The sequence below is a fragment of the Pseudophryne corroboree genome, chromosome 6 (assembly GCF_028390025.1).
Source record: "Pseudophryne corroboree isolate aPseCor3 chromosome 6, aPseCor3.hap2, whole genome shotgun sequence".
NCBI classification, from domain to species: Eukaryota; Metazoa; Chordata; class Amphibia; order Anura; family Myobatrachidae; genus Pseudophryne; species Pseudophryne corroboree.
The window spans coordinates 347,069,267-347,096,068 of record NC_086449.1 but is presented as its reverse complement, the minus strand read 5'-3'; the positions used below and the strand labels follow the sequence as shown (position 1 = coordinate 347,096,068).

The window sequence follows — 26,802 nt, the reverse complement described above, 5'->3', positions numbered from 1 at the left end:
CAAGGGTATATCTTCTGTGGTGGTTGCAAAAGGCTCATCTATTGGAGGGCCGCAGATTCGGCATACAGGATTTGATCCTGGTGACCACGGACGCCAGCCTGAGAGGTTGGGGAGCAGTCACACAAGGAAGAAACTTCCAGGGGGTATGGACGAACCTGGAAAAGTCTCTTCACATAAACATTCTGGTACTAAGAGCAATCTAAAATGCTCTAAGCCAGGCGGAACCACTCCTGCAAGGAAAACCGGTGTTGATTCAGTCGGACAACATCACGGCGGTCGCCCATGTAAACAGACAGGGCGGCACAAGAAGCAGGAGTGCAATGGCAGAAGCTGCCAAGATTCTTCGCTGGGCGGAGAATCACGTAATAGCACTGTCAGCAGTGTTCTTCCCGGGCGTGGACAACTGGGAAGCAGACTTCCTCAGCAGACACGATATTCACCCGGGAGAGGGGGGTCTTCATCCAGAAGTCTTCCACATGCTAATAAACTGTTGGGAAAGACCAATGGTAGACATGATGGCGTCTCGCCTCAACAAGAAACTGGACAAGTATTGCGCCAGGTCAAGAGATCCACAGGCAATAGCTGTGGACGCACTGGTAACACCTTGGGTGTACAAATCAGTATATGTGTTTCCTCCTCTGCCTCTCATACCAAAGGTATTGAAGATTATACGGTGAGGAGGAGTAAGAACAATACTAGTGGCTCCGGATTGGCCAAGAAGGACTTGGTACCCGGAACTTCAAGAGTTGGTCACGGACGACCCGTGCCCTCTACTTCTGAGAAGGGACCTGCTACAACAGGGTCCCTGTCTCTTTCAAGACTTACCGCGGCTGCGTTTGACGGCATGGCGGTTGAACGCCAGATCCTAAAAGGGAAAGGCATTCCAGAAGAAGTCATTCCTACCTTGATTAAGGCAAGGAAGGAAGTCACCGCGAAACATTATCACCGCATTTGGCGAAAATATGTCGCGTGGTGCGAGGATCGGAGTGTTCCGACGGAGGAATTTCAACTGGGTCGTTTCCTACATTTCCTACAATCAGGATTGTCTATGGGTCTCAAATTGAGATCTATTAAGGTTCAAATTTCGGCCCTGTCAATATTCTTCCAAAAAGAATTGGCCTCAGTTCCTGAGGTACAGACTTTTGTTAAAGGAGTACTGCATATACAGCCTCCTGTGGTGCCTCCGGTGGCACCGTGGGATCTAAATGTAGTTTTAGATTTCCTCAAATCCCATTGGTTTGAACCATTGAAAAAGGTGGATTTTAAATATCTCACATGGAAAGTGACTATGTTACTGGCCCTGGCTTCCGCCAGGAGAGTATCTGAATTGGCGGCTTTATCTTATAAAAGCCCTTATCTAATCTTCCATTCGGATAGGGCAGAACTGAGGACTCGTCCGCATTTTCTCCCTAAGGTGGTATCAGCGTTTCACCTGAACCAACCTATTGTGGTGCCTGCGGCCACTGGCGACTTGGAGGACTCCAAGTTGTTGGACGTTGTCAGAGCCTTAAAAATATACATTTCAAGGACGGCTGAAGTCAGAAAATCTGACTCGCTGTTGATACTATATGCACCCAACAAGTTGGGTGCCCCTGCTTCTAAGCAGACGATTGCTCGTTGGATTTGTAACACAATTCAACTTGCTCATTCTGTGGCAGGCCTGCCACAGCCTAAATCTGTTAAGGCCCATTCCACAAGGAAGGTGGGCTCATCTTGGGCGGCTGCCCGAGGGGTCTCGGCATTACAATTCTGCCGAGCAGCTACGTGGTCGGGGGAAAACACGTTTGTAAAATTCTACAAATTTGATATCCTGGCAAAAGAGGACTTGGAATTCTCTCATTCGGTGCTGCAGAGTCATCCGCACTCTCCCGCCCGTTTGGGAGCTTTGGTATAATCCCCATGGTCCTTTCAGGAACCCCAGCATCCACTTAGGACGATAGAGAAAATAAGAATTTACTTACCGATAATTCTATTTCTCGGAGTCCGTAGTGGATGCTGGGCGCCCATCCCAAGTGCGGATTATCTGCAATACTGTACATAGTTATTGTTAACAAATTCGGGTTATATTGTTAAGGAGCCATCTTTAAGAGGCTCTTTCTGTTATCATACTGTTAACTGGGTTTAGATCACAAGTTGTACGGTGTGATTGGTGTGGCTGGTATGAGTCTTACCCGGGATTCAAATTGCCTCCCTTATTGTGTACGCTCGTCCGGGCACAGTACCTAACTGGAGTCTGGAGGAGGGTCATAGGGGGAGGAGCCAGTGCACACCACCTGATCTGGTAAAAGCTTTACTTTTTTGTGCCCTGTCTCCTGCGGAGCCGCTATTCCCCTTGGTCCTTTCAGGAACCCCAGCATCCACTACGGACTCCGAGAAATAGAATTATCGGTAAGTAAATTCTTATTTTCCAACTAATATATGAAGCAGTTCCAGCGGCACTGTAAGAGTTCCAACCTACCTATATTAGAAGTGTTTCACTAGTGTCTTTTAGCCATTGTTTTAGTGTCACTACACCTACTGCCATTACTAACGGTAAGGAGTTGTCCTTTTTTTTTGGTAATTCTTTCAAATTGCATCTTGTTATATCCTTTTATTGGAAAGCTACAGGGGTATATGCAATTGCGGTCGAATTCCCGAAATTGTCGAATTTCGGGTAATTTTCGCCCCAAAAAAAAAATTCGCCAATGCAATTCTGTGCTTTCCGACCAAAATACGGACTTTCAAAATTCGACTTTTTGAAATTCGAATTTTTGCAAATTCGACTTTTCTGCAATGATACAAGTGCTGCAATTCGACCAAAGCATATTCAATTCAAGTTTGGAAATTCGACAGCAGTGCTTTTAGACAGCAAATTCGTCATTTTCAATCCGCCACACTTTGGAAGGTGAAAACAATAAAAAAAAATTTAAACATGTTTTTTTTGGTGTTTTTTTTTTTTTTAGGAATAGCATATCTATTTATATTAGAAGGGATTAGGTACTTTTTTTTTTTTTTTTTTGGAGGCACAAATATTATTTATATATTTTTTAAAATATAATTTTTTTTTATTTATTTTTTATTGCTGGAACGGTAAATCCTTTAAAAAAAATGGCGTAGGGTCCCCCTCCAAAGCATAACCAGCCTCGGGCTCTTCGAGCTGGTCCTGGTTCTAAAAATGCGGTGAAAAATTGGGCAGGGATCCCCCGTATTTTTAAAACCAGCACCGGGCTCTGCGCCTGGTGCTGGTGCCAAAAATACGGGGGACAAAAAGAGTAGGGGTCCCCCGTATTTTTAACACCAGCATCGGGCTCCACTAGCTGGACAGATAATGCCACAGCCGGGGGTCACTTTTATGCCGTGCCCTGCGGCCGTGGCATTAACTACCCAACTAGTCACCCCTGGCCGGGGTACCCTGGGGGAGTGGGGACCCCTTCAATCAAGGGGTCCCCCCCCAGCCACCCAAGGGCCAGGGGTGAAGCCCGAGGCTGTCCTCCCCCATCCAATGGGCTGCGGATGGGGGGGCTGATAGCCTTTTGTGATAATAAAAAGAATATTGTTTTTTCCAGCAGTACTACAAGTCCCAGCAAGCCTCCCCCGCAAGCTGGTACTTGGAGAACCACAAGTACCAGCATGCGGGAGAAAAACGGGCCCGCTGGTACCTGTAGTACTACTGGAAAAAAAATACCCAAATAAAAACAGGACACGCACACCGTGACAGTAAAACTTTATTTCATACGTCGACACACACATACTTACCTAAGTTCACACGCCGACATCGGTCCTCTTCTCCATGTAGAATCCACGGATACCTGAAAATAAAAGATCAATATACTCACCTCAGCCATGGTCCAGAGATACATCCACGTACTTGGCAAAAAAAGAAAACGAACACACGGGCCACCGGACTGAAAGGGGTCCCATGCTGACACATGAGACCCCTTTCCACGAATGAGACCTGTCAGTGACAGCTGTCACACAAAGGTCTCTAAAGCCAATCAGGAAGCGCAACTTCGTTGCGCTCACCTGATTGGCTGTGCGCTGTCTGAACTCAGACAGCGCATCGCACAGCCCCGTCCATTATATTCAATGGTGGGAACTTAGCGGCTAGCGATGAGGTCACCCGCCGGTCAGCGGCTGACCGCGGGTAACCCCACCGCTAGCCGCTAAGTTCCCACCATTGAAACTAATGGAGCGGCTTTGCGATGCGCTGTCACAGCACAGACAGCGCACAGCCAATCAGGTGAGCGCCACGGAAGTAGCGCTTCCTGATTGGCTGAAGGGACTTCAGTGACAGGAGTCACGTGATGTCCCGGCATTCGGGAGAAAGGGGTCTGATGTGAAAGCATGGGGACCCCTTTCAGTACGGCATGGAGCGGGTGTTCGTTTTGTTTTTTTAACAAGTACGTGGATTTATATCTGGACGTGGATGTACCTCTGGACGCTGGAAGGTGAGTATAATTTTTTCACAGGTACCCTCGGATCGTCGGAGACCGTGGCAGTCGGCGTGTCAACATAGGTAAGTATGTGTGTGTCGGTAGTGTGTAATAAAGTTTTACTATCAAGGTGTCTGTGTACTGTTTTTATTTGGGTATTTTTTTTCCAGTAGTACTACAGGTACCAGCGGGCCCGTTTTTCTCCCGCATGCTGGTACTTGTGGTTCTCCAAGTACCAGCTTGCGGGGGAGGCTTGCTGGGACTTGTAGTACTACTGGAAAAAACAATATCTTTTTATTATCACAAAAGGCTCTCAGCCCCCCCATCCGCAGCCCATTGGATGGGGGGGGACAGCCTCGGGCTTCACCCCTGGCCCTTGGGTGGCTGGGGGGGGACCCCTTGATTGAAGGGGTCCCCACTCCCCCAGGGTACCCCGGCCAGGGGTGACTAGTTGGGTAGTTAATGCCACGGCCGCAGGGCACGGCATAAAAGTGACCCCCGGCTGTGGCATTATCTGTCCAGCTAGTGGAGCCCGATGCTGGTGTTAAAAATACGGGGGACCCCTACTCTTTTTGTCCCCCGTATTTTTGGCACCAGCACCAGGCGCAGAGCCCGGTGCTGGTTTTAAAAATACGGGGGATCCCTGCCCAATTTTTCCCCGCATTTTTAGAACCAGGACCAGCTCGAAGAGCCCGAGGCTGGTTATGCTTTGGAGGGGGGACCCCACGCCATTTTTTTTTCCGGATTTTTCCCGTTTTTTCCCGTTTTTTAAAATCGCGGCAAAATCCGCCAAATCGGCCGATTTTCGCCCGCGGGACTGTCGAATCCGTTTTGCATTGAATATGGTGAATTCCGGCAGCCACCTGCCGGAATTCACCTGTCGAATTGTGTCGAATTTAAAAACGGCGATAATTTGCCGCGATTCGCCGTGAATTGCATATACCCCAGAGTATGTTAATTTGCAGATGCATTAAGGTCAGTTTAAAAGTAAGCATAACGTGTCCAAGTCTAAAGCTGAGTACACACTGTTTGATCCTGCCAGCGACGGTGGCAGCCATGCTGCATTCTGCATCATGGCCTTCGCTAACGACATCCCCCGTCAGCCCTGCATGTAGGGCTGATGGAGGATGTTGTTGACGACCCGCGGGAACGAGCATCGTCAGCGACATAGTACGTAAACACTGGACAATTTCAACGGTTTGTCGTTCCGATCCATCTGAATCAGGCAAATCATTCAAAATATCGTCTACGGTTGTCTTTCATATCAGGGGTCACTGGTATACCTTGTCGTTGAAATGGCGCTGTTTTCTCACACTCTACATCCTTCCACAATCTTGGCCTTCAATTTTTGTTTTAAAATAACTATTGTGTAGGGCAGGGTTCTTCGACTTTTAAGATAGTGTGGGCCACATTAAAAAATTCAGTGAAGTCCGAGGGCCACTAAACTTATTTTGCTGCCTGTGCTCCAGGTCTCCGCGGCTCAGTGTGTTCCTTGTCCCCTCCCCATCAGTTATGCCTTCAACATATTATATATACATATTTATAGTGGTGCAGGTAGAACAAATGTGTTAATGGTACTGTGTGTGCGTGCATCAAAAAATGGTGTGGCCAATAGTGCAGTGCCAGATACACATATGCCCCCAGTAGTGCCAGATACACATATACCTCCAATAGTGCCAGATGCACATATGCCCCCAGTAGTGCAATGCCAGATGCACATATGCCCCTAATAGTGCCAGATGCACATATGCCCCTAATAGTGCCAGATGCACATATGCCCCCAGTAGTGCCAGATGCACATATGCCCCCAGTAGTGCCAGATGCACATATGCCCCCAGTAGTGCCAGATGCACATATGCCCCCAATAGTGCAGGGGCAGACGCACATATGCCCCCAATAGTGCAGTGGCAGACGCACATATGCCCCCAATAGTGCAGTGCCAGATGCTCGCTGCTCACGCCACAGGTTAAATTCTCCCTCTGTGGGTGTCGTGGACACCCACAAAGGGAGAAAGGCCTGTGGCGCTGGTATTCCGGCCATGGCATTTCACCGCCTGTTGGGATTTTGGCGTCGGCATTGCGACTACCGGGATCCTGACAGGCGGTCTCGTGATTGCCTCGCTTTATTGGAGAGACTTTTTGTCTTATGGGTGGATCTGGGTGCTATCCTGTCACTGGCCTCTCCTTTCAGCTTCATGGTCTAGCATTCCTGAGTTTTAAACTTCCTTTCACAAGGTTGTGCACATGTGATCACCATGTTTTACTGTATTTTTCTGTGTGACCTACCTTTGGTGTTTGTCAGCATTCCAGATACTGCCATTCAAGCCACATGATTATGAGCTTTAAATGTCTCACCTGAATTGGCTGGCCTAGTTTGTAGGTAACATGATGACAGTGCTGTCCTGTGTAGTGGACCTTCAGTCATCAACAATCTTATTGGGCAATACCAACACATACATTTTTTTTAATTCACTTTTTGATTCTCCCCCCCCCCATGTATTCAGCATTAAACTTGGGAGAAACAGATTGGTTGCTGTTACTTGCTGTTCCTTTAAAGTTTTAAAAGGGGTTTTTTTTTGTTTAGTTTTTTTAATGTAAATCCGAAAACAAAACGTTTTTATTTCTGTTCTCTCCATGCTTTTACTTAGCAATGCAAAAAGTTTCCTATTAGCATTAATGGCCTAATTCAGAGCTAATTATAGATGTGCGAAAAAACGCACATCTAAGATCAAAATCTCTGACATGCAGGGGGACACTCGGCAAAGGGCCAGTCCGCCCCGCATGCCAGGCCCTACACCGCTGCAGCGTTCCAGTCTGAATTATGCCCCAAGTCTGCAGTATGACGCGCAGCACTAAAGCACCAGCATCCCGAAAGTATCTAACTTGTCTAAAATATGTGTATAGACTTTATATTAGTCTGTATACATTTATATTTGTGGTTTATATATAAATTTTAGATATAAACTACATAACGTTAAATGTATACAGACTATTATATAGCCCATGTACACATTTTTTAGATGCTTTTGGGAGGCTGGAGCATGGCATACACTTGCTACTCATTTCAAGATCCTACAGGGATTGATCGGAAAATTTCCGTCTGTCCCTGCAGTTTTCGTGAAACGTAAGGATTTTCTTCATATAACACCATTCTAAATGGCATTATGTAAAGTAAACATTTATTGGGAAGTTTTACTTTTTGATCCTTACTGAGTTGCATAAAACGTTAAAGCACGAAAATAACACTGTGGCTCAGTTCCACAACATCTGGTCTCCTTGGTACCTCGCTCGGTCTTTATTGATGCCCGGACTATGTTGATGCTGCTAATACTGCTAACTCTGTTAACACCTCTATCATCTATGTTGTCTCTCCCTCTCCTATTGATACGGGGAACTGTTCCCACCCTCTGGCCTCCCTATAGGTAATTTACCCAATGATTTCCCTCAATTAAGCTATATACTCTATCGTCCTTTCTCTATCGTCCTAAGTGGATGCTGGGGTTCCTGAAAGGACCATGGGGAATAGCGGCTCCGCAGGAGACAGGGCACAAAAGTAAAGCTTTTACAGGTCAGGTGGTGTGTACTGGCTCCTCCCCCTATGACCCTCCTCCAGACTCCAGTTAGATTTTTGTGCCCGGCCGAGAAGGGTGCAATTCTAGGTGGCTCTCATAAAGAGCTGCTTAGAGAGTTTAGCTTAGGTTTTTTATTTTACAGTGATTCCTGCTGGCAACAGGATCACTGCAACGAGGGACAGAGGGGAGAAGAAGTGAACTCACCTGCGTGCAGGATGGATTGGCTTCTTGGCTACTGGACATGAAGCTCCAGAGGGACGATCACAGGTACAGCCTGGATGGTCACCGGAGCCACGCCGCCGGCCCCCTCACAGATGCTGAAGCAAGAAGAGGTCCAGAATCGGCGGCTGAAGACTCCTGCAGTCTTCTTAAGGTAGCGCACAGCACTGCAGCTGTGCGCCATTTTCCTCTCAGCACACTTCACACGGCAGTCACTGAGGGTGCAGGGCGCTGGGGGGGGGCGCCCTGGGAGGCAAATGTAAACCTTTAAAAAGGCTAAAAATACCTCACATATAGCCCCAGAGGCTATATGGAGATATTTACCCCTGCCTAAATGTACTAAATAGCGGGAGACGAGCCCGCCGGAAAAGGGGCGGGGCCTATCTCCTCAGCACACGGCGCCATTTTCTGTCACAGCTCCGCTGGTCAGGAAGGCTCCCAGGTCTCTCCCCTGCACTGCACTACAGAAACAGGGTATAACAGAGAGGGGGGGCAAAATAAATGGCAATATATTAATATAAAAGCAGCTATAAGGGAGCACTTAATCATAAGGCTATCCCTGTCATATATAGCGCTTTTTGGTGTGTGCTGGCAGACTCTCCCTCTGTCTCCCCAAAGGGCTAGTGGGTCCTGTCTTCGTATAGAGCATTCCCTGTGTGTCTGCTGTGTGTCGGTACGTGTGTGTCGACATGTATGAGGACGTTATTGGTGTGGAGGCGGAGCAATTGCCAAATATGAGGATGTCACCTTCTAGGGGGTCGACACCAGAATGGATGCCTTTATTTGTGGAATTACGGGATAGCGTCAACTCGCTTAAGCAGTCGTTTGCCGACATGAGGCGGCCGGACACTCACTTAGTGCCTGTCCAGGCGCCTCAAACACCGTCAGGGGCTGTAAAACGCCCCTTGCCTCAGTCGGTCGACACAGACCCAGACACAGGCACTGATTCCGGTAGTGAAGGTGACGAATCAACCGTATTTTCCAAAAGGGCCACACGTTATATGATTTTGGCAATAAAGGAGATGTTACATTTAGCTGATACTACAGGTACCACTAAACAGGGTATTATGTGGGGTGTGAAAAAACTACCAGTAGTTTTTACCGAATCAGAAGTATTAAATGACGTGTGTGATGAAGCGTGGGGTGCCCCGATAAAAAACTGCTAATTTCAAAGAAGTTATTGGCTTTATACCCTTTCCCGCCAGAGGTTAGGGAGCGCTGGGAAACACCTCCTAGGGTGGACAAAGCGCTAACACGCTTATCAAAACAAGTGGCGTTACCCTCTCCTGAGACGGCCGCACTTAAAGATCCATCAGATAGGAGGATGGAAAATATCCAAAAAGGTATATACACACATGCAGGTGTTATACTACGACCAGCTATTGCGACTGCCTGGATGTGCAGTGCTGGGGTAGTTTGGTCAGAGTCCCTGATCGAAAATATTGATACCCTGGACAGGGACAATATTTTACTGTCGTTAGAACAAATAAAGGATGCATTTCTTTATATGCGTGATGCACAGAGAGATATCTGCACACTGGCATCACGGGTAAGTGCTATGTCCATTTCGGCCAGAAGAGCTTTATGGACACGACAGTGGACAGGCGATGCGTAGAGGAGTTATTTGGGGTCGGTCTATCGGATTTGGTGGCCACGGCTACGGCCGGGAAATCCACCTTTCTACCTCAAGTCACTCCCCAACAGAAAAAGGCACCGACCTTTCAACCGCAGCCTTTTCGTTCCTTTAAAAATAAGAGAGCAAAGGGCTATTCATATCTGCCACGAGGCAGAGGACGAGGGAAGAGACAGCAACAGGCAGCTCCTTCCCAGGAACAGAAGCCCTCCCCGGCTTCTACAAAAGCCTCAGCATGACGCTGGGGCTTCGCAAGCGGACTCGGGGGCGGTAGGCGGTCGTCTCAAGAATTACAGCGCGCAGTGGGCTCACTCGCAGGTAAATCCCTGGATCCTGCAGATAATATCTCAGGGGTACAGGTTGAAATTAGAGACAGAGCCACCTCGCCGTTTCCTGAAGTCTGCTTTACCAACGTCCCCCTCAGAAAGGGAGACGGTTTTGGAAGCCATTCACAAGCTGTATTCTCAGCAGGTGATAGTCAAGGTACCTCTTCTACAACAAGGGAAGGGGTATTATTCCACTCTTTTTGTGGTACCGAAGCCGGATGGCTCGGTAAGGCCTATTCTAAATCTGAAGTCCTTGAACCTGTACATAAAGAAGTTCAAGTTCAAGATGGAGTCACTCAGAGCAGTGATAGCGAACCTGGAAGAAGGGGACTTTATGGTATCCTTGGACATCAAGGATGCGTATCTCCACGTTCCAATTACCCCTCACACCAGGGGTACCTCAGGTTCGTTGTACAAAACTGTCACTATCAGTTTCAGACGCTGCCGTTTGGTTTGTCCACGGCACCTCGGGTCTTTACAAAGGTAATGGCCGAGATAATATTTCTTCTTCGAAGAAAAGGCGTATTAATTATCCCATACTTGGACGATCTCCTAATAAGGGCAAGGTCCAGAGAACAGCTAGAGATGGGTTTAGCACTATCTCGAGAGGTGCTAAAGCAGCACGGATGGATTCTGAATATTCCAAAATCCCAATTAATGCCGACAACTCGTCTGCTGTTCCTGGGGATGATTCTGGACACAGTTCAGAAAAGGTTTTTCTTCCCGAAGAAAAAGCCAAGGAGTTATCTGACCTGGTCAGGAACCTCCTAAAACCAGGAAAGGTGTCTGTACATCAATGCACAAGAGTCCTGGGAAAAAATGGTAGCTTCTTACGAAGCAATCCCTTTCGGCAGATTCCATGCAAAGGGATCTGTTGGACAAATGGTCAGGGTCGCATCTTCAGATGCACCTGCGGATAACCCTGTCGCCGAGGACAAGGGTATCCCTTCTGTGGTGGTTGCAGGAGGCTCATCTATTGGAGGGCCGCAGATTCGGCATGCAGGATTGGATCCTGGTGACCACGGGTGCCAGCCAGAGAGGCTGGGGAGCAGTCACACAGGGAAGAAATTTCCAGGGAGTGTGGTCGAGCCTGAAAAAGTCTCTTCACATAAGCATTCTGGAACTAAGAGCAATCTACAATGCTCTAAGCCAGGCGGAACCTCTGCTTCAAGGAAGACCGGTGTTGATCCAGTCGGACAACATCACGGCAGTCGCCCATGTAAACAGACAGGGCGGCACAAGAAGCAGGAGGGCAATGGCAGAAGCTGCCAGGATCCTTCGCTGGGCGGAGAATCACGTGATAGCACTGTCAGCAGTATTCATCCCGGGCGTGGACAACTGGGAAGCAGACTTCCTCAGCAGACACGACCTTCACCCGGGAGAGTGGAGACTTCATCCAGAAGTTTTCCACATGCTATTAAACCGTTGGGTAAAACCAATGGTGGACATGATGGCGTCTCGCCTCAACAAAACACTGGACAGGTATTGCGCCAGGTCAAGAGATCCGCAGGCAATAGCTGTGGACGCGCTGGTAACACCTTGGGTGTACCAGTCGGTATATGTGTTTCCTCCTCTGCCTCTCATACCAAAGGTATTGAGGATTATACGGCAAAGTGGAGTAAGACTAGTGGCTCCGGATTGGCCAAGAAGGACTTGGTACCCGGAACTTCAAGAGATGGTCACGGACGATCCGTGGCCTCTACTTCTGAGAAGGGACCTGCTTCAGCAGGGTACTTGTCTTTTTCAAGACTTACCGCGGCTGCGTTTGACGGCATGGCGTTTGAATGCCAGATCCTAAAAGGAAAAGGCATTCCAGAAGAAGTCATTCCTACCTTGATAAAGGCAAGGAAGGAAGTCACCGCGAAGCATTATCGCCGTATTTGGCGAAAATGTTGCGTGGTGCGAGCAGCGGAGTGCTCCGATGGAGGAATTTCAACTGGGTCGTTTTCCTACATTTCCTGCAATCAGGATTGTCTATGGGTCTCAAATTGGGATCTATTAAGGTTCAAATTTCGGCCCTATCAATATTCTTCCAAAAAGAATTGGCCTCAGTCCCTGAGGTCCAGATTTTTATCAAAGGAGTACTGCATATACAGCCTCCTGTGGTGCCTAAGGTGGCACCGTGGGATCTAAATGTAGTTTTAGATTTCCTCAAATCAAATTGGTTTGAACCACTAAAGAAGGTGGATTTGAAATATCTCACATGGAAAGTGACTATGTTACTGGCCCTGGCTTCGGCCGGGAGAGTATCTGAACTGGCGGCTTTGTTTTATAAAAGCCCTTATTTAATTTTCCATTCGACATAGGGCAGAGCTGCGGACGCGTCCGCATTTTCTCCCTAAGGTGGTATCAGCGTTTCACCTGAACCAGCCTATTGTAGTGCCTGCGGCTACAGACGACTTGAAGGACTCCAAGTTGTTGGACGTTGTCAGAGCCTTAAAAATATACATTAAAGGACGGCTGGAGTCAGAAAATCTGACTCGCTGTTTATACTGTATGCACCCAACAAGTTGGGTGCACCTGCTTCTAAGCAGTCGATTGCTCGTTGGATTTGTAACAAAATTCAACTTGTACATTCTGTGGCAGGCCTGCCACAGCCTAAATCTGTTAAGGCCCATTCCGCAAGGAAGGTGGGCTCATCTTGGGCGGCTGCCCGAGGGGTCTCGGCATTACTACTCTGCCGAGCAGCTACGTGGTCAGGGGAGAACACGTTTGTAAATTTTTACAAATTTGATACCCTGGCAAAGGAGGACCTGGAGTTCTCTCATTCGGTGCTGCAGAGTCATCCGCACTCTCCCGCCCGTTTGGGAGCTTTGGTATAATCCCCATGGTCCTTTCAGGAACCCCAGCATCCACTTAGGACGATAGAGAAAATAAGAATTTACTTACCGATAATTCTATTTCTCGGAGTCCGTAGTGGATGCTGGGCGCCCATCCCAAGTGCGGATTATCTGCAATACTTGTACATAGTTATTGTTAACTAATTCGGGTTATTGTTTAGGAAGCCATCTTTCAGAGGCTCCTCTGTTATCATACTGTTAACTGGGTTTAGATCACAAGTTGTACGGTGTGATTGGTGTGGCTGGTATGAGTCTTACCCGGGATTCAAAATCCTCCCTTATTGTGTACGCTCGTCCGGGCACAGTACCTAACTGGAGTCTGGAGGAGGGTCATAGGGGGAGGAGCCAGTACACACCACCTGACCTGTAAAAGCTTTACTTTTGTGCCCTGTCTCCTGCGGAGCCGCTATTCCCCATGGTCCTTTCAGGAACCCCAGCATCCACTACGGACTCCGAGAAATAGAATTATCGGTAAGTAAATTCTTATTTTCTCCCTGCCTTTTCTTTTTCTCTTTTACTTTTACTCTTCACAGGTTTACTCTCAGTTTTAGTATAAAATTTATACTATATCTATAAAATAAAACGAGACAGGTCAAGCACGCGCTTAGAAATTAGCAGGGAGCATATTATTAATAATAGCTGTTGGTCTATGATTTCATAGAATTGTTTTTATATTTCTAACTTAATGTGTGAAACGGTTGTTTTCATGTTCCATTTCCATAACCTGCACAAGTCTGTTCTTGTTAACCTTGTGATTACTGACCACTCTCAATAAAAACTCTAACTTTAAAAAAAAAAAAAAACACGTTAAAGCACAATAGAAAGCAATGGATCCCTACTGTGCGATATTCAGCGAGATGGGTATTAAGGGAGAAGATAATAGCATGATCTACTCCAATCCTCTGTTGAATAGTGGGGTTACGTTAAAAATGCGAGAATGCTCGCTTACATATTTTTATTGTGAAAATAAACGTCTTGAGCAGAGCCCACTGCACACGAGCGAATGGCCAGAAACAAAACGTAGGTGGCCTGAAAAACAGTAATCCTCAGATAGTGAGCTACCATCTAAAAGGCACGCTTCAGGTAATGCTGCAATTATTGATCTCATTGCGGCATATGTCATTTCTTTGAATCCATTTGGTGGACATTGCATTTCTTAACCACTGTTTTGTTTTTTTGGGGGGGGGGGGTTTATTTGGAGTGTTCGGATTTGAGTGCTAATTTCAGATCTTTCCAATGGCCTTACTTAGTTACAAACTGAAGGTAAAAATGGTGGAGGGGTGTAGCGTGGGAAGAAACAGCAGCATACAAGTGTTTAGTTTGACGTAGTGCCTACTGTAGCATTGCACCCTCTATGCTCCAAGGCATAACAGTGCCCTCACAGATGGATTCATAGAATTAAGCTGGATACACACTAGACTGTTTTTAAACTATTTGTCCGATTCTGATGGATCGCAATGTCAAATTGTTAAAATTGTCCAGTGTGTACCCACTATGGCGTTGACGATGCACCTCGGACCTGCATGCAGCTCAATCTAGAGATATCGCTAGTGAGGGCCATGCTGCAATAGGTCCACAACCAAACCCCACCCCCTCGATGCCGGCTCCTCCGCTGGGTCCTGATGCACGTGTTGCCTTGCTGGGTACACATTGTCTAAAGTGTATTAAAAATTGATTAAGGTAATAGTGCACACCTACAAGCTAAAATGTAAAATATTTTTTTATTTGACAATGGGGAGTTTGTTACCTTTCTGTTCCTTATTTGTGGACAACAGTAATATATTTTGTTGTGTCATGGAGCTGCTCCAATTATGCAGTTCTGTCCATTATGGGACTTATATCTTACATGCGCCTCTTCCGGAATGTGTAAGACATTATTCCTGTGTTATTTATACTTTGGTTTTAAGAAGGTGATTTGGTAGCCTGAATCAGATAAATATTGATACCTAAGGGAAAAAAGATCAAAATGTACAAAATATTTAGAAAAAGACATTATTGTCCCTACGTTTCTTTGTTGCGTTGACTTTCATACAGTAGCATCCCTTTAGTATTGTACTCGCGTGAACACATCAGCACATCACTTAATGTGGAAAATAAAATAAATAAATAATTTTTTATATATATGTAACACGTAGAATTGAGCGGCACTCAGGACTATAATAAGGAACGGGTCCACAGCCCAGCAAACTATTGATGGGCTGAGGACCCGTTCTTTATTATAGTCCTGAGAGTGCCGCTCAATTCTACGTGTTTATGCAGTGGTTTATTCTGCACGAGAAGGCACCGGGCATTACATTTATTTTTCTCTAACGTCCTAAGTGGATGCTGGGGACTCCGTCAGGACCATGGGGAATAGCGGCTCCGCAGGAGACAGGGCACAAAAATAAAGCTTTAGGATCAGATGGTGTGTACTGGCTCCTCCCCCTATGACCCTCCTCCAAGCCTCAGTTAGGTTTTTGTGCCCGTCCGAGCAGGGTGCAATCTAGGTGGCTCTCCTAAAGAGCTGCTTAGAAAAAGTTTTTTAGGTTTTTTATTTTCAGTGAGTCCTGCTGGCAACAGGCTCACTGCATCGAGAACTTAGGGGAGAGAATTTCAACTCACCTGCGTGCAGGATGGATTGGATTCTTAGGCTACTGGACACCATTAGCTGCAGAGGGAGTCGGAACACAGGTCTCACCCTGGGGTTCGTCCCGGAGCCGCGCCGCCGACCCCCCTTACAGATGCTGAAGATTGAAGGTCCGGAAACAGGCGGCAGAAGGCTCTTCAGTCTTCATGAAGGTAGCGCACAGCACTGCAGCTGTGCGCCATTGTTGTCACACACTTCACACCAGACGGTCACGGAGGGTGCAGGGCGCTGCTGGGGGCGCCCTGGGCAGCAATATATAATACCTTTTATGGCAAAAGAATACATCACATATAGCCATTGAGGCTATATGTATGTATTTAACCCATGCCAAATGTCTAAAACTCCGGGAGAAAAGCCCGCCGGAATAGGGGGCGGGGCTTATTCTCCTCAGCACACAGCGCCATTTTCCTGCTCAGCTCCACTGTGAGGAAGGCTCCCAGGACTCTCCCCTGCACTGCACTACAGAAACAGGGTAAAACAGAGAGGGGGGGCATATTTTGGCGATATTTTTATATATTTAAGCGGCTATAAGGAACAACACTTATATAGGGTTGTTCCCATATATATTATAGCGCTTGGGTGTGTGCTGGCAAACTCTCCCTCTGTCTCCCCAAAGGGCTAGTGGGGTCCTGTCTTCGATAAGAGCATTCCCTGTGTGTCTGCTGTGTGTCGGTACGTGTGTGTCGACATGTATGAGGACGATGTTGGCGTGGAGGCAGAGCAATTGCCGATAATGGTGATGCCACCCCCCAGGGAGTCGACACCGGAATGGATGGCTTTGTTTATGGAATTACGTGATAATGTCAGCACATTACAAAAATCAGTTGACGACATGAGACGGCCGGCAAACCAGTTAGTACCTGCCCAGGCGTCTCAGACACCGTCAGGGGCTGTAAAGCGCCCTTTACCTCAGTCGGTCGACACAGACCCAGACACAGACACTGAATCTAGTGTCGACGGTGATGAAACAAACGTATTTTCAAGTAGGGCCACACGTTATATGATCACGGCAATGAAGGAGGCTTTGCATATCTCTGATACTACAAGTACCACAAAAAGGGGTATTATGTGGGGGGTGAAAAAACTACCTGTAGTTTTTCCTGAATCAGAGGAATTAAATGATGTATGTGATGAAGCGTGGGTTAACCCAGATAGAAAAATGCTAATTTCAAAAAAGTTATTAGCATTATACCCTTTCCCGCCAGAGGCTAATGCGCGCTGGGAAACACCCCCTAGGGTGGATAAGGCGCTCACACGCTTATCAAAACAAGTGGCGTTACCGTCTCCTGATACGGCCGCCCTCAAGGATCCAGCAGATAGGAGGCTGGAAACTACCTTAAAAAGTATATACACACATACTGGTATTATACTGCGACCAGCCATCGCCTCAGCCTGGATGTGCAGTGCTGGGGTCGTCTGGTTGGATTCCCTGACTGAAAATATTGATACCCTGGATAGGGACAGTATTTTATTGACTATAGAGCAATTAAAGGATGCTTTCCTTTATATGCGAGATGCGCAGAGAGATATTTGCACTCTGGCATCGAGAGTAAATGCGATGTCCATATCTGCCAGAAGGAGTTTATGGACGCGACAATGGTCAGGTGATGCGGATTCCAAACGACATATGGAAGTATTGCCGTATAAAGGGGAGGAATTATTTGGCGTCGGTCTATCGGATCTGGTGGCTACGGCAATTGCCGGAAAATCCACTTTTTTACCTCAGACCCTCTCCCAACAGAAAAAGACACCGTCTTTTCAGCCGCAGTCCTTTCGTTCCTATAAGAACAAGCGGACAAAAGGACAGTCATATCTGCCTCGGGGCAGAGGAAGGGGTAAGAGAGGGCAGCAAGCAGCCCCTGCCCAGGAACAGAAGCCCTCCCAGGGTTCTGCAAAGCCCTCAGCATGACACTGGGGCCTTACAAGCGGACTCAGGAACGGTGGGGGGTCGACTCAAGAATTTCAGCGCACAGTGGGCTTGCTCACAGGTGGACCCCTGGATTCTGCAGGTAGTATCTCATGGTTACAGGTTGGAATTCGAGAAGTCTCCCCCTCGCCGGTTCCTAAAGTCTGCTTTGCCAACGTCTCCCTCAGACAGGGCGACGGTATTGGAAGCCATTCACAAGCTGTTTGCTCAGCAGGTGATAGTCAAGGTACCCCTCCTACAACAGGGAAAGGGGTATTACTCCACGCTATTTGTGGTACCGAAGCCGGACGGCTCGGTAAGACCTATTCTAAATCTCAAATCTTTGAACCTGTACATACAAAAATTCAAGTTCAAGATGGAGTCACTCAGAGCAGTGATAGCGAATCTGAAAGAAGGGGACTTTATGGTGTCCCTGGACATAAAGGACGCTTACCTGCATGTCCCAATTTGCCCTTCACATCAAGGGTACCTCAGGTTCGTGGTGCAAAACTGTCATTATCAGTTTCAGACGCTGCCGTTTGGATTGTCCACGGCACCTCGGGTCTTTACCAAGGTAATGGCCGAAATGATCCTTCTACGAAGAAGAGGCGTATTAATTATCCCTTACTTGGACGATCTCCTGATAAGGGCAAAATCCAGAGAACAGCTGGAAGACGGAGTAGCACTAACCCAACTAGTGCTGCAACAACACGGGTGGATTCTGAATTTTCCAAAATCTCAGTTGACCCCGACGACACGTCTGCTATTCCTGGGAATGATTCTGGACACGGTTCAGAAAAAGGTGTTTCTTCCGGAGGAGAAAGCCAGGGAGTTATCCGAACTTGTCAGGAACCTCCTAAAACCAGGGACAGTGTCTGTGCATCAATGCACAAGAGTCCTGGGAAAGATTGTGGCTTCTTACGAAGCGATTCCATTCGGCAGATTCCACGCACGAACTTTTCAGTGGGATCTGCTGGACAAATGGTCCGGATCGCATCTGCAGATGCATCAGCGGATAACCTTATCGCCACGGACAAGGGTGTCTCTTCTGTGGTAGTTGCAGAGTGCTCATCTGTTAGAGGGCCGCAGATTCGGCATACAGGACTGGGTCCTGGTGACCACGGATGCCAGTCTGAGAGGCTGGGGAGCGGTCACACAAGGAAGAAACTTCCAGGGAGTATGGTCAAGCCTGGAGATGTCTCTTCACATAAATATACTGGAGCTAAGAGCGATTTACAATGCTCTAAGTCTGGCAAAACCCCTGCTTCAGGGTCAGCCGGTGTTGATCCAGTCGGACAACATCACGGCAGTCGCCCACGTAAACAGACAGGGCGGCACAAGAAGCAGGACAGCAATGGCAGAAGCTGCAAGGATTCTTCGCTGGGCGGAAGATCATGTGATAGCACTGTCAGCAGTATTCATTCCGGGAGTGGACAACTGGGAAGCAGACTTCCTCAGCAGACACGATTTACACCCGGGAGAGTGGGGACTTCATCCAGAAGTCTTCCACATGATTGTGAACCGTTGGGAAAAACCAATGGTGGATATGATGGCGTCCCGCCTCAACAAAAAAACTGGACAGGTATTGCGCCAGGTCAAGAGATCCTCAGGCAATAGCTGTGGACGCTCTGGTAACACCATGGGTGTTCCAGTCAGTGTATGTGTTCCCTCCTCTGCCTCTCATACCAAAAGTACTGAGAATTATACGGCAAAAGGGAGTAAGAACGATACTAGTGGCTCCGGATTGGCCAAGAAGAACTTGGTACCCGGAACTTCAAGAGATGCTCACGGAGGATCCGTGGCCTCTACCTCTAAGACGGGACCTGCTTCAGCAGGGACCGTGTCTATTCCAAGACTTACCGCGGCTGCGTTTGACGGCATGGCGGTTGAACGCCGAATTCTAAAGGAAAAAGGCATTCCGGAAGAGGTCATTCCTACACTGGTAAAGGCCAGGAAGGAGGTGACTGCACAACATTATCACCGCATTTGGAGGAAATATGTTGCGTGGTGTGAGGCCAGGAAGGCCCCCACGGAGGAATTTCAACTGGGTCGATTCCTACATTTCCTGCAAACAGGATTGTCTATGGGCCTCAAATTGGGGTCCATTAAGGTTCAAATTTCGGCCCTGTCGATTTTCTTCCAGAAAGAATTGGCTTCAGTTCCTGAAGTCCAGACTTTTGTAAAAGGAGTACTACATATACAGCCCCCGGTTGTGCCCCCAGTGGCACCGTGGGATCTTAATGTAGTCTTGGATTTTCTCAAATCCCATTGGTTTGAGCCGCTCAAATCGGTGGAGCTGAAGTATCTCACATGGAAAGTAACCATGCTACTGGCCCTGGCTTCAGCCAGGAGAGTATCAGAATTGGCGGCTTTATCATATAAGAGCCCATATCTGATTTTCCATACGGACAGGGCAGAACTGCGGACGCGTCCTCATTTTCTGCCTAAGGTGGTGTCAGCGTTTCACCTGAACCAGCCTATTGTGGTGCCTGCGGCTACTAACGAGTTGGAGGATTCCAAGTTGTTGGACGTGGTCCGGGCATTGAAAATATATATTTCAAGAACGGCGGGAGTCAGAAAGTCTGACTCACTGCTTATATTGTATGCACCCAACAAGATGGGTGCTCCTGCTTCTAAGCAGACGATTGCTCGTTGGATTTGTAGCACAATTCAACTTGCACATTCTGTGGCAGGCTTGCCACAACCTAAATCTGTCAAGGCCCAATCCACAAGGAAAGTGGGCTCATCCTGGGCGGCTGCCCGGGGAGTCTCGGCATTACAACTCTGCCGAGCTGCTACTTGGTCAGGGACAAATACGTTTGCAAAATTCTACAAATTTGATACCCTGGCTGAGGAGGACCTTGAGTTCTCTCATTCGGTGCTGCAGAGTCATCCGCACTCTCCCGCCCGTTTGGGAGCTTTGGTATAATCCCCATGGTCCTGACGGAGTCCCCAGCATCCACTTAGGACGTTAGAGAAAATAAGAATTTACTTACCGATAATTCTATTTCTCGTAGTCCGTAGTGGATGCTGGGCGCCCATCCCAAGTGCGGATTGTCTGCAATACTTGTACATAGTTATTGTTACAAAAAAATCGGGTTGTTATTTGTTGTGAGCCGTCTGTTCAGAGGCTCCTACGTTTGTCATACTGTTAACTGGGTTCAGATCACAAGTTATACGGTGTGATTGGTGTGGCTGGTATGAGTCTTACCCGGGGTTCATTATCCTTCCTTATTGTGTACGCTCGTCCGGGCACAGTATCCTAACTGAGGCTTGGAGGAGGGTCATAGGGGGAGGAGCCAGTACACACCACCTGATCCTAAAGCTTTATTTTTGTGCCCTGTCTCCTGCGGAGCCGCTATTCCCCATGGTCCTGACGGAGTCCCCAGCATCCACTACGGACTACGAGAAATAGAATTATCGGTAAGTAAATTCTTATTATATCTGGAGTGCCGACTGCTTGGACATATATATATATATATATATATATATAACTGCTATCTTGATGTTTACCAGTTTGGTTTTAAATTGACAAGAGCGACCTTAGCTACCCTTATTTGATTGTGACTGATGCAGTGAACATTGTGCTGGTTTCATTTCCAAATAGTCCATGTGGTAGATCTTTCCAGGTCACTGATGTTACTGTTGTCCTGTCCTAAGCTCCCCTCCTGTCTCTCTTGTGTTGCACCTTACAGAAATATTTCAATGTTTCCTATCAGCCCGTGAGGTGGCGCGCAGACGAGAACGAGACAGAGTGAGTCTAGGCTCAGCCGGGGGTTCTGGCCCAGGTACTAGAGTGGAGGAGCAACCCCAGCAGCTGGTACAAGGAAGGAGGGACAGTGCGCATCTTGCAGAAGGTCAGGACCTATATACCGCAGCCTGCAACTCCGTCATCCATCGCTGTGCCTTCCTTCTTCTTGGAGTCACTCCTGTGATTGATCATACTGAGACTCCAACAGAGGACAGACCGCAGCAGATTTCATCAGGGGGAACCCATGAGTCTACTGCAGCTATGACAAGGTAGCAGTATTGTATAAAGCAATGAGCAAATGTGTGAAGATATAAAACAGCACAAGAAAACTAAATATACACTTTGAATTTCATATTCCTTTTAAATGCGTGTATCCATTTAGTAGCAGGAATATTTCAGCATCATATTTATTAAATCTCATTATTCATATTCTGCTTTTTTTTACCTTTATGTACCTACAATAGGAGTGAAAGCCTAACAGCAGAAAGGAGATTGGTTCATTCACATCCCAACTACAGACTTATTAAATCCAGGAGTGAGTCTGATCTCTCTCAGCCTGAATCCGATGAGGAGGGGTATGCCCTGGTGAGTGCATGCATTGTGCTGTAAATTATCACATGATTATTTAGGATTTTCATAAAGCCATGTGGAGAATTGCATCTTCAGTTGATTTAAAGTATGTTGTTGTTTTTTTAGCTCACCGTATACCTAGGGAGAACAGATATTGGATGTTGGCTAATGCTTACTTGGTTCTCTCCCTACCTATTATGCATTTCATCTTGTGCACTTAGTGGGGCCTTTCTATTAAGAAGATTTTCAAAACAGATGAACAACAGGAAGCTGTTTAAAATAATTATTTTTTTGGATCCGTAGACTTTGCAAGTATTCCACCCGACTAGGCAATATGGATTTGTTCCTTTGTAGTGTTGTGTTACACTTCTCATACTGTACTCAATGAAGTCTGTTTTACAGATTCAGACAACTATTGGACTGTCAGAAATTTGTCATGCTTCATTATTGCATCCTAATGGCTAGAAACTCCCCTTCTGTATTAAAACTTTAAAACAGAACTCCTTTTAGGTATATCCTTAAAGTACTGGTAAACCCACAAGTCAAGTCTCTCTATTTAGAAGATCTTTTAAAATGGTATGTGCCAGGTAGGCAGTGAAGGGATGCGGGAATGTTGTGGGTACATATTTGGTTTTAGGTGAATGAGCTAAAAAGGGAAATAAGGGGACAGTAAATGGGATGTAGGGGAAGTACAGAAGCATCTAATCTAGTAAGAGCTAGTACGAATGTATTATGTAGATGGAGGGATATGTGTGATATCCACAAAAGGAAAAGATGAAGCACTTGCACATCTGATGGATACATGAAACAATAAGTGGAGGAAACGTGTGCGATCCCTCCTCTTTCCACCTGTCAGATCACCTTTGGTGGCAATTCAGTCACTACTACCGAAGATAGTGACAGGGATCACCATTCCTTCGGAGTCATCAGACTGGGACCAGTGCTGGAGAGTGTGGCGTGGGAAGGAGGCATTCAGGTGTAGACTTCCAGTATAGGCAGCCACACACTAGTCTTGGTCTTGCGGTCGCTGTCCTTATGGACAGCACCATCTCAATCATTGTGATAAGTCTTCCAAAAGTCAGACAACAGCACCAATGCCTTGTGTTCTGCAGGTTGGTCTGTACCGTTCAGATAAAGAGAATATAACCAAAGTTTGACTTGGAACATGGATGTAGAAAATATTATTTTACCTTTGTTCCAGGTGCCACTCTACTGACCTGTCACATATTGACTATTTTGTGCAGCATATGAGCCTCGCTCATCGGAAGAGGGTTTCACTGGAATGGCTGCACCAGCTAGAGTGATGTGGTTTGGTACAGTCCATGCAGGGATTTTCAGCTGCCCGTTACTACTGGGGACATGATGTGGTGCTTCCTTACCTGCTTTTCAGCTGTACTTTCCTGCCAGGGGCAACCCCGATTCTGGCTTTTCTTACCTGTTATTCATGGTCCTGGGCGTTTGGGCTCCACTATGGCATTGCCAGGTGTTGTATGACTTTGTTGGTTTCTTCACCTGTGGTGGCGAAGATGGTGAAGGTGTGGAGGATAAACATATGGTCTTCTAGTACGTTGGCAGAGGTAGGTAGATGCAGCAGAAACTATTGGATTTAGGGGGTAATTCCAAATTGATCGCAGAAGGAAATTTTTTAGCAGTTGGACAAAACCATGTGCACTGCAGGGGAGGCAGATATGTGCAGAGAGAGTTAGATTTGGGTGGGTTATTTTATTTCTGTGCAGGGTAAATACTGGCTGCTTTATTTTTACACTGCAAATTAGATTGCAGATTGAACACACCACACCCAAATCTAACTCTCTCTGCACATGTTAAATCTGCCTTCCCTGCAGTGCACATGGTTTTGCCCAACTGCTAACAAAATTCCTGCTGCGATCAACTTGGAATTACCCCCTTAGTGCAAACATTATGGCACATGCTAAATCTTCAGTATAATGAGGAGTCAATATCAACAAGAAGATAGAGCATGTTTTCTTCTACCACTATGGAGACCTATTTTGCAGATTGCGGACTGCACCTGTTTGAAGGCACCAGGTCTACAGTATGTCGCTTACCCTTTATCCAGGCCTTTGAAGATCTGTTAAAATAAGTCATTGGGGCATATGTAATATTCTCAGAGTTTGCCGGAGGTGCGATTTGCCGGACAATCTCAGACATTTTTTTTCAAGTGGCAATCATTAACGAGGCAAAACCATGCCTTGTAAATGATTGCTGCTTTCAATAAACCTCAGAGATCAGTTGGCATCCCGCACCTCTGGCAAACTCGGACCCTATTACATATGCTCCACTGTCTAGGTTGGGTGCTCTCATAGCGCTACTTTCCAAATGCTGTAATCCTCAGAGACAACACAGATAGGAAGTCCGCACTTAAGTCTCTTAAACTCCACTATATTTCAGCCTATTTGAGAAGGCATTAGTGAAGTTGTCAAAGCAGTGGAGGTTTTTTGCTAGGTGGGCCCAGTATGGATATGTGCTGTCCTTGTCAGACCAAATAGGTAAGGTGTCTTGTTATCTGGGAGATGAGATCCTAGATGCTCAGGTTACCCTTATGAATGTGCTCTTATGATCTGGATAGCAGACATATAGGGGTATCTTTACTAAATTGTGGCTTTATAGAATTGGAGATGTTGCCCATAGCAACCAATAAGATTCTAGCTATTATCTTCTAGAAGGTGTTAGATAAATATTAATTAGAATCTGATTGGTTGCTATGGGCAACATCTCCACTACTATAAACCCTCCCTTTAGTAAATATACCCCATAGAGTCAATATTGGCTCCAGAGTTCCTGGTGGGATTAGTGGGGGAGTTAGCACAAAAATGATGCACTTTTGGAAGAAAGGTTGAAACTTTCAGGGATACATCAATACACATGGGTGAATACATTTTGTGGAAGGCCCCAAACATTTTGGCTGCATCTTTAAAAACAATGATTATTTCTTTAAAATTACAAAAAAAAAAAAAAAAAAAGTTTTTTCAACTTTTTGTTAATTCTTTTGTTTCTGTTTTTTATTTATCACATTATTGTTATCCAAGCATATTGGCCACCATATTGGAAAATAGCCATCGCCTTCAAAACAATGGCGATTTCTTAAAATTACTGAGCAAACTCTGTAAATCATCTAAATGTAAGACAGACGCCAGTAATGATGTGATGCTCCCCTTTAAGCTATTGTAAAGTGCATAACAGTGGTCACTTTCTGAAATGTTTGGGAAAGACAGGTACATTTTCATGATGGGAGGCCTACATCTAGTGAAGGCCATCATGAGTGTCCCTGGGGATCTTATAGATGGAAGTGGGTAAGTGGAAAGCCTGACTGAAGCTGGGATAACATTGTCTGTTAGAGTTTACTTATACATTCAAGTGCATCATAGAACCAGGACCAGATATGTACACCAGGTGACAGTGTACGTTGTTCTTCTTGAGGAAAAAAAATTATACGTACTGTATTAATGAGCATGATGGAAAAAGTGATACTGAGAGTGACTACTCTATCTCAGGCATCTCTATCATGCAGGGAAATTACTCAGTTGCTCCAGTAAAACTTGCAGCACCAGCCGTTTTATGCGTAAAATACTTATTTTGTAAAAACTGATTTTTAAACACCTAAATATAACAAGTTGAATACAAATAACATCTAATTTTAACTTTTATAAGAGCTGTCGCAGTGCAACAAAACTAACAGTTAACGTTCAGTGCCATCCGTATCGCCGTAACCACTATCATCATAGGTGTTTACTTCAGATCTTTCCGTTTCATTTTCACAATCGGTACATTTACAAAGCATTATACAATCAATTTAATTTATTATTTGTCTTACCACCCTTTTAACTAGACATCCACCATTTTGAAACTATTTTCCGTACCTAAAAAAGTATTTGGAAATGTGTAGATGAAGTGATGAAAGTTTTTTGTGTTTTCTTCCAGAAATGCGCAATTGTTACAGCATTGCCAACTTAACTACTTTACTAAATACTTTTCAAACCATAGTGATTATTTACTGTATCAGAGGGAGAAAATGTTTCTATGTGTCAAAGCTGCCAAGCTTTGAATGATGTTCAGTCCAACCCTTCAGGGTTTCCTGTGAAGAGCTGCTTTCCCTTCTGGGACCATTGGGTCACTTCTACCGATGATGCTAGGTTGAGCGGAAATCTATGTATGTCAGGGACAACTAGTAGATCCAGAAGTCCTATCTTAACTAATTATGCTGGTCTTTCTGGGGAAAATACCCTGATGTTTTGCCTGGCTGCTGTGGTGTGATCACCATAGCATGGTTTACCCATGTCTGTTTTACTGGAAGGTTGTTGCAGTGAATGTTGTTGCCGGCTTTTGACTTAGTGATCCATTGCTCTTTAGTTCTGGTTATGTGTCCTTCGGATTAATGTGTTTAATGCACCATATGTCAGATCAGTCTTCAACTCTCTTGTCTGCAGAATCCTTTTGTGGGGGGGGGGGGGGGAATGGACAACATCCAATTAGACAATTCCACAGCGGTATCTTGCCTAGTTTGTCCTGGGTAATTGTCTCTATTCAGGGAACTCATACATCAAATAGAGCCTTAGTGCTCTTTCTGTTCTCTTTGGTATCCATGCTTTCATGATTGCTCATGTATGGAAACATTTGGGGATTCTGAGAACACAAGCTTGGTTTCACAACCACTCTTAACATTTCACAGGGCACAGTGTGGTAACTTCTTTATTAACCAGGTCACCCTTTTTATTTTGCCAGGGTTCATCTTAACTGGCTTTAATGGCATGTCTGTTCTGGCCACGATCTTGTGAGCTTAGTTTTTGCCAAGCTTGTCGACTCAGTTTTGAAGATGAACATTTTGTAGTGTGAATTTTAAGTTGCATGGTGATTCCTGTTCTTGCCAGAAAATCTAGAAGTGGATGCTTTAAATTCTGTTCTAAGTCTTTAGTCTATATTATTTTTTCTA

At 46.1% G+C, this 26,802-nt stretch overlaps 1 protein-coding gene across 9 annotated transcripts in view; it reads left to right on the top strand.

The window, feature by feature from the left end:
• The window catches only part of HERC1 (HECT and RLD domain containing E3 ubiquitin protein ligase family member 1), a 475,564-nt gene that overhangs the window by 162,366 nt on the left and 286,396 nt on the right, over positions 1 to 26,802 (top strand). For 8 of the 9 annotated variants that reach the window (XM_063926542.1, XM_063926547.1, XM_063926545.1 and 5 more), the window contains 2 exons: positions 21,229 to 21,553; positions 21,749 to 21,869. In XM_063926542.1, the coding sequence (XP_063782612.1) occupies positions 21,229 to 21,553; positions 21,749 to 21,869 (446 nt within the window). The remainder of the gene's footprint in view (positions 1 to 21,228; positions 21,554 to 21,748; positions 21,870 to 26,802) is intronic. The other variant, XM_063926546.1, reaches the window with a different exon arrangement.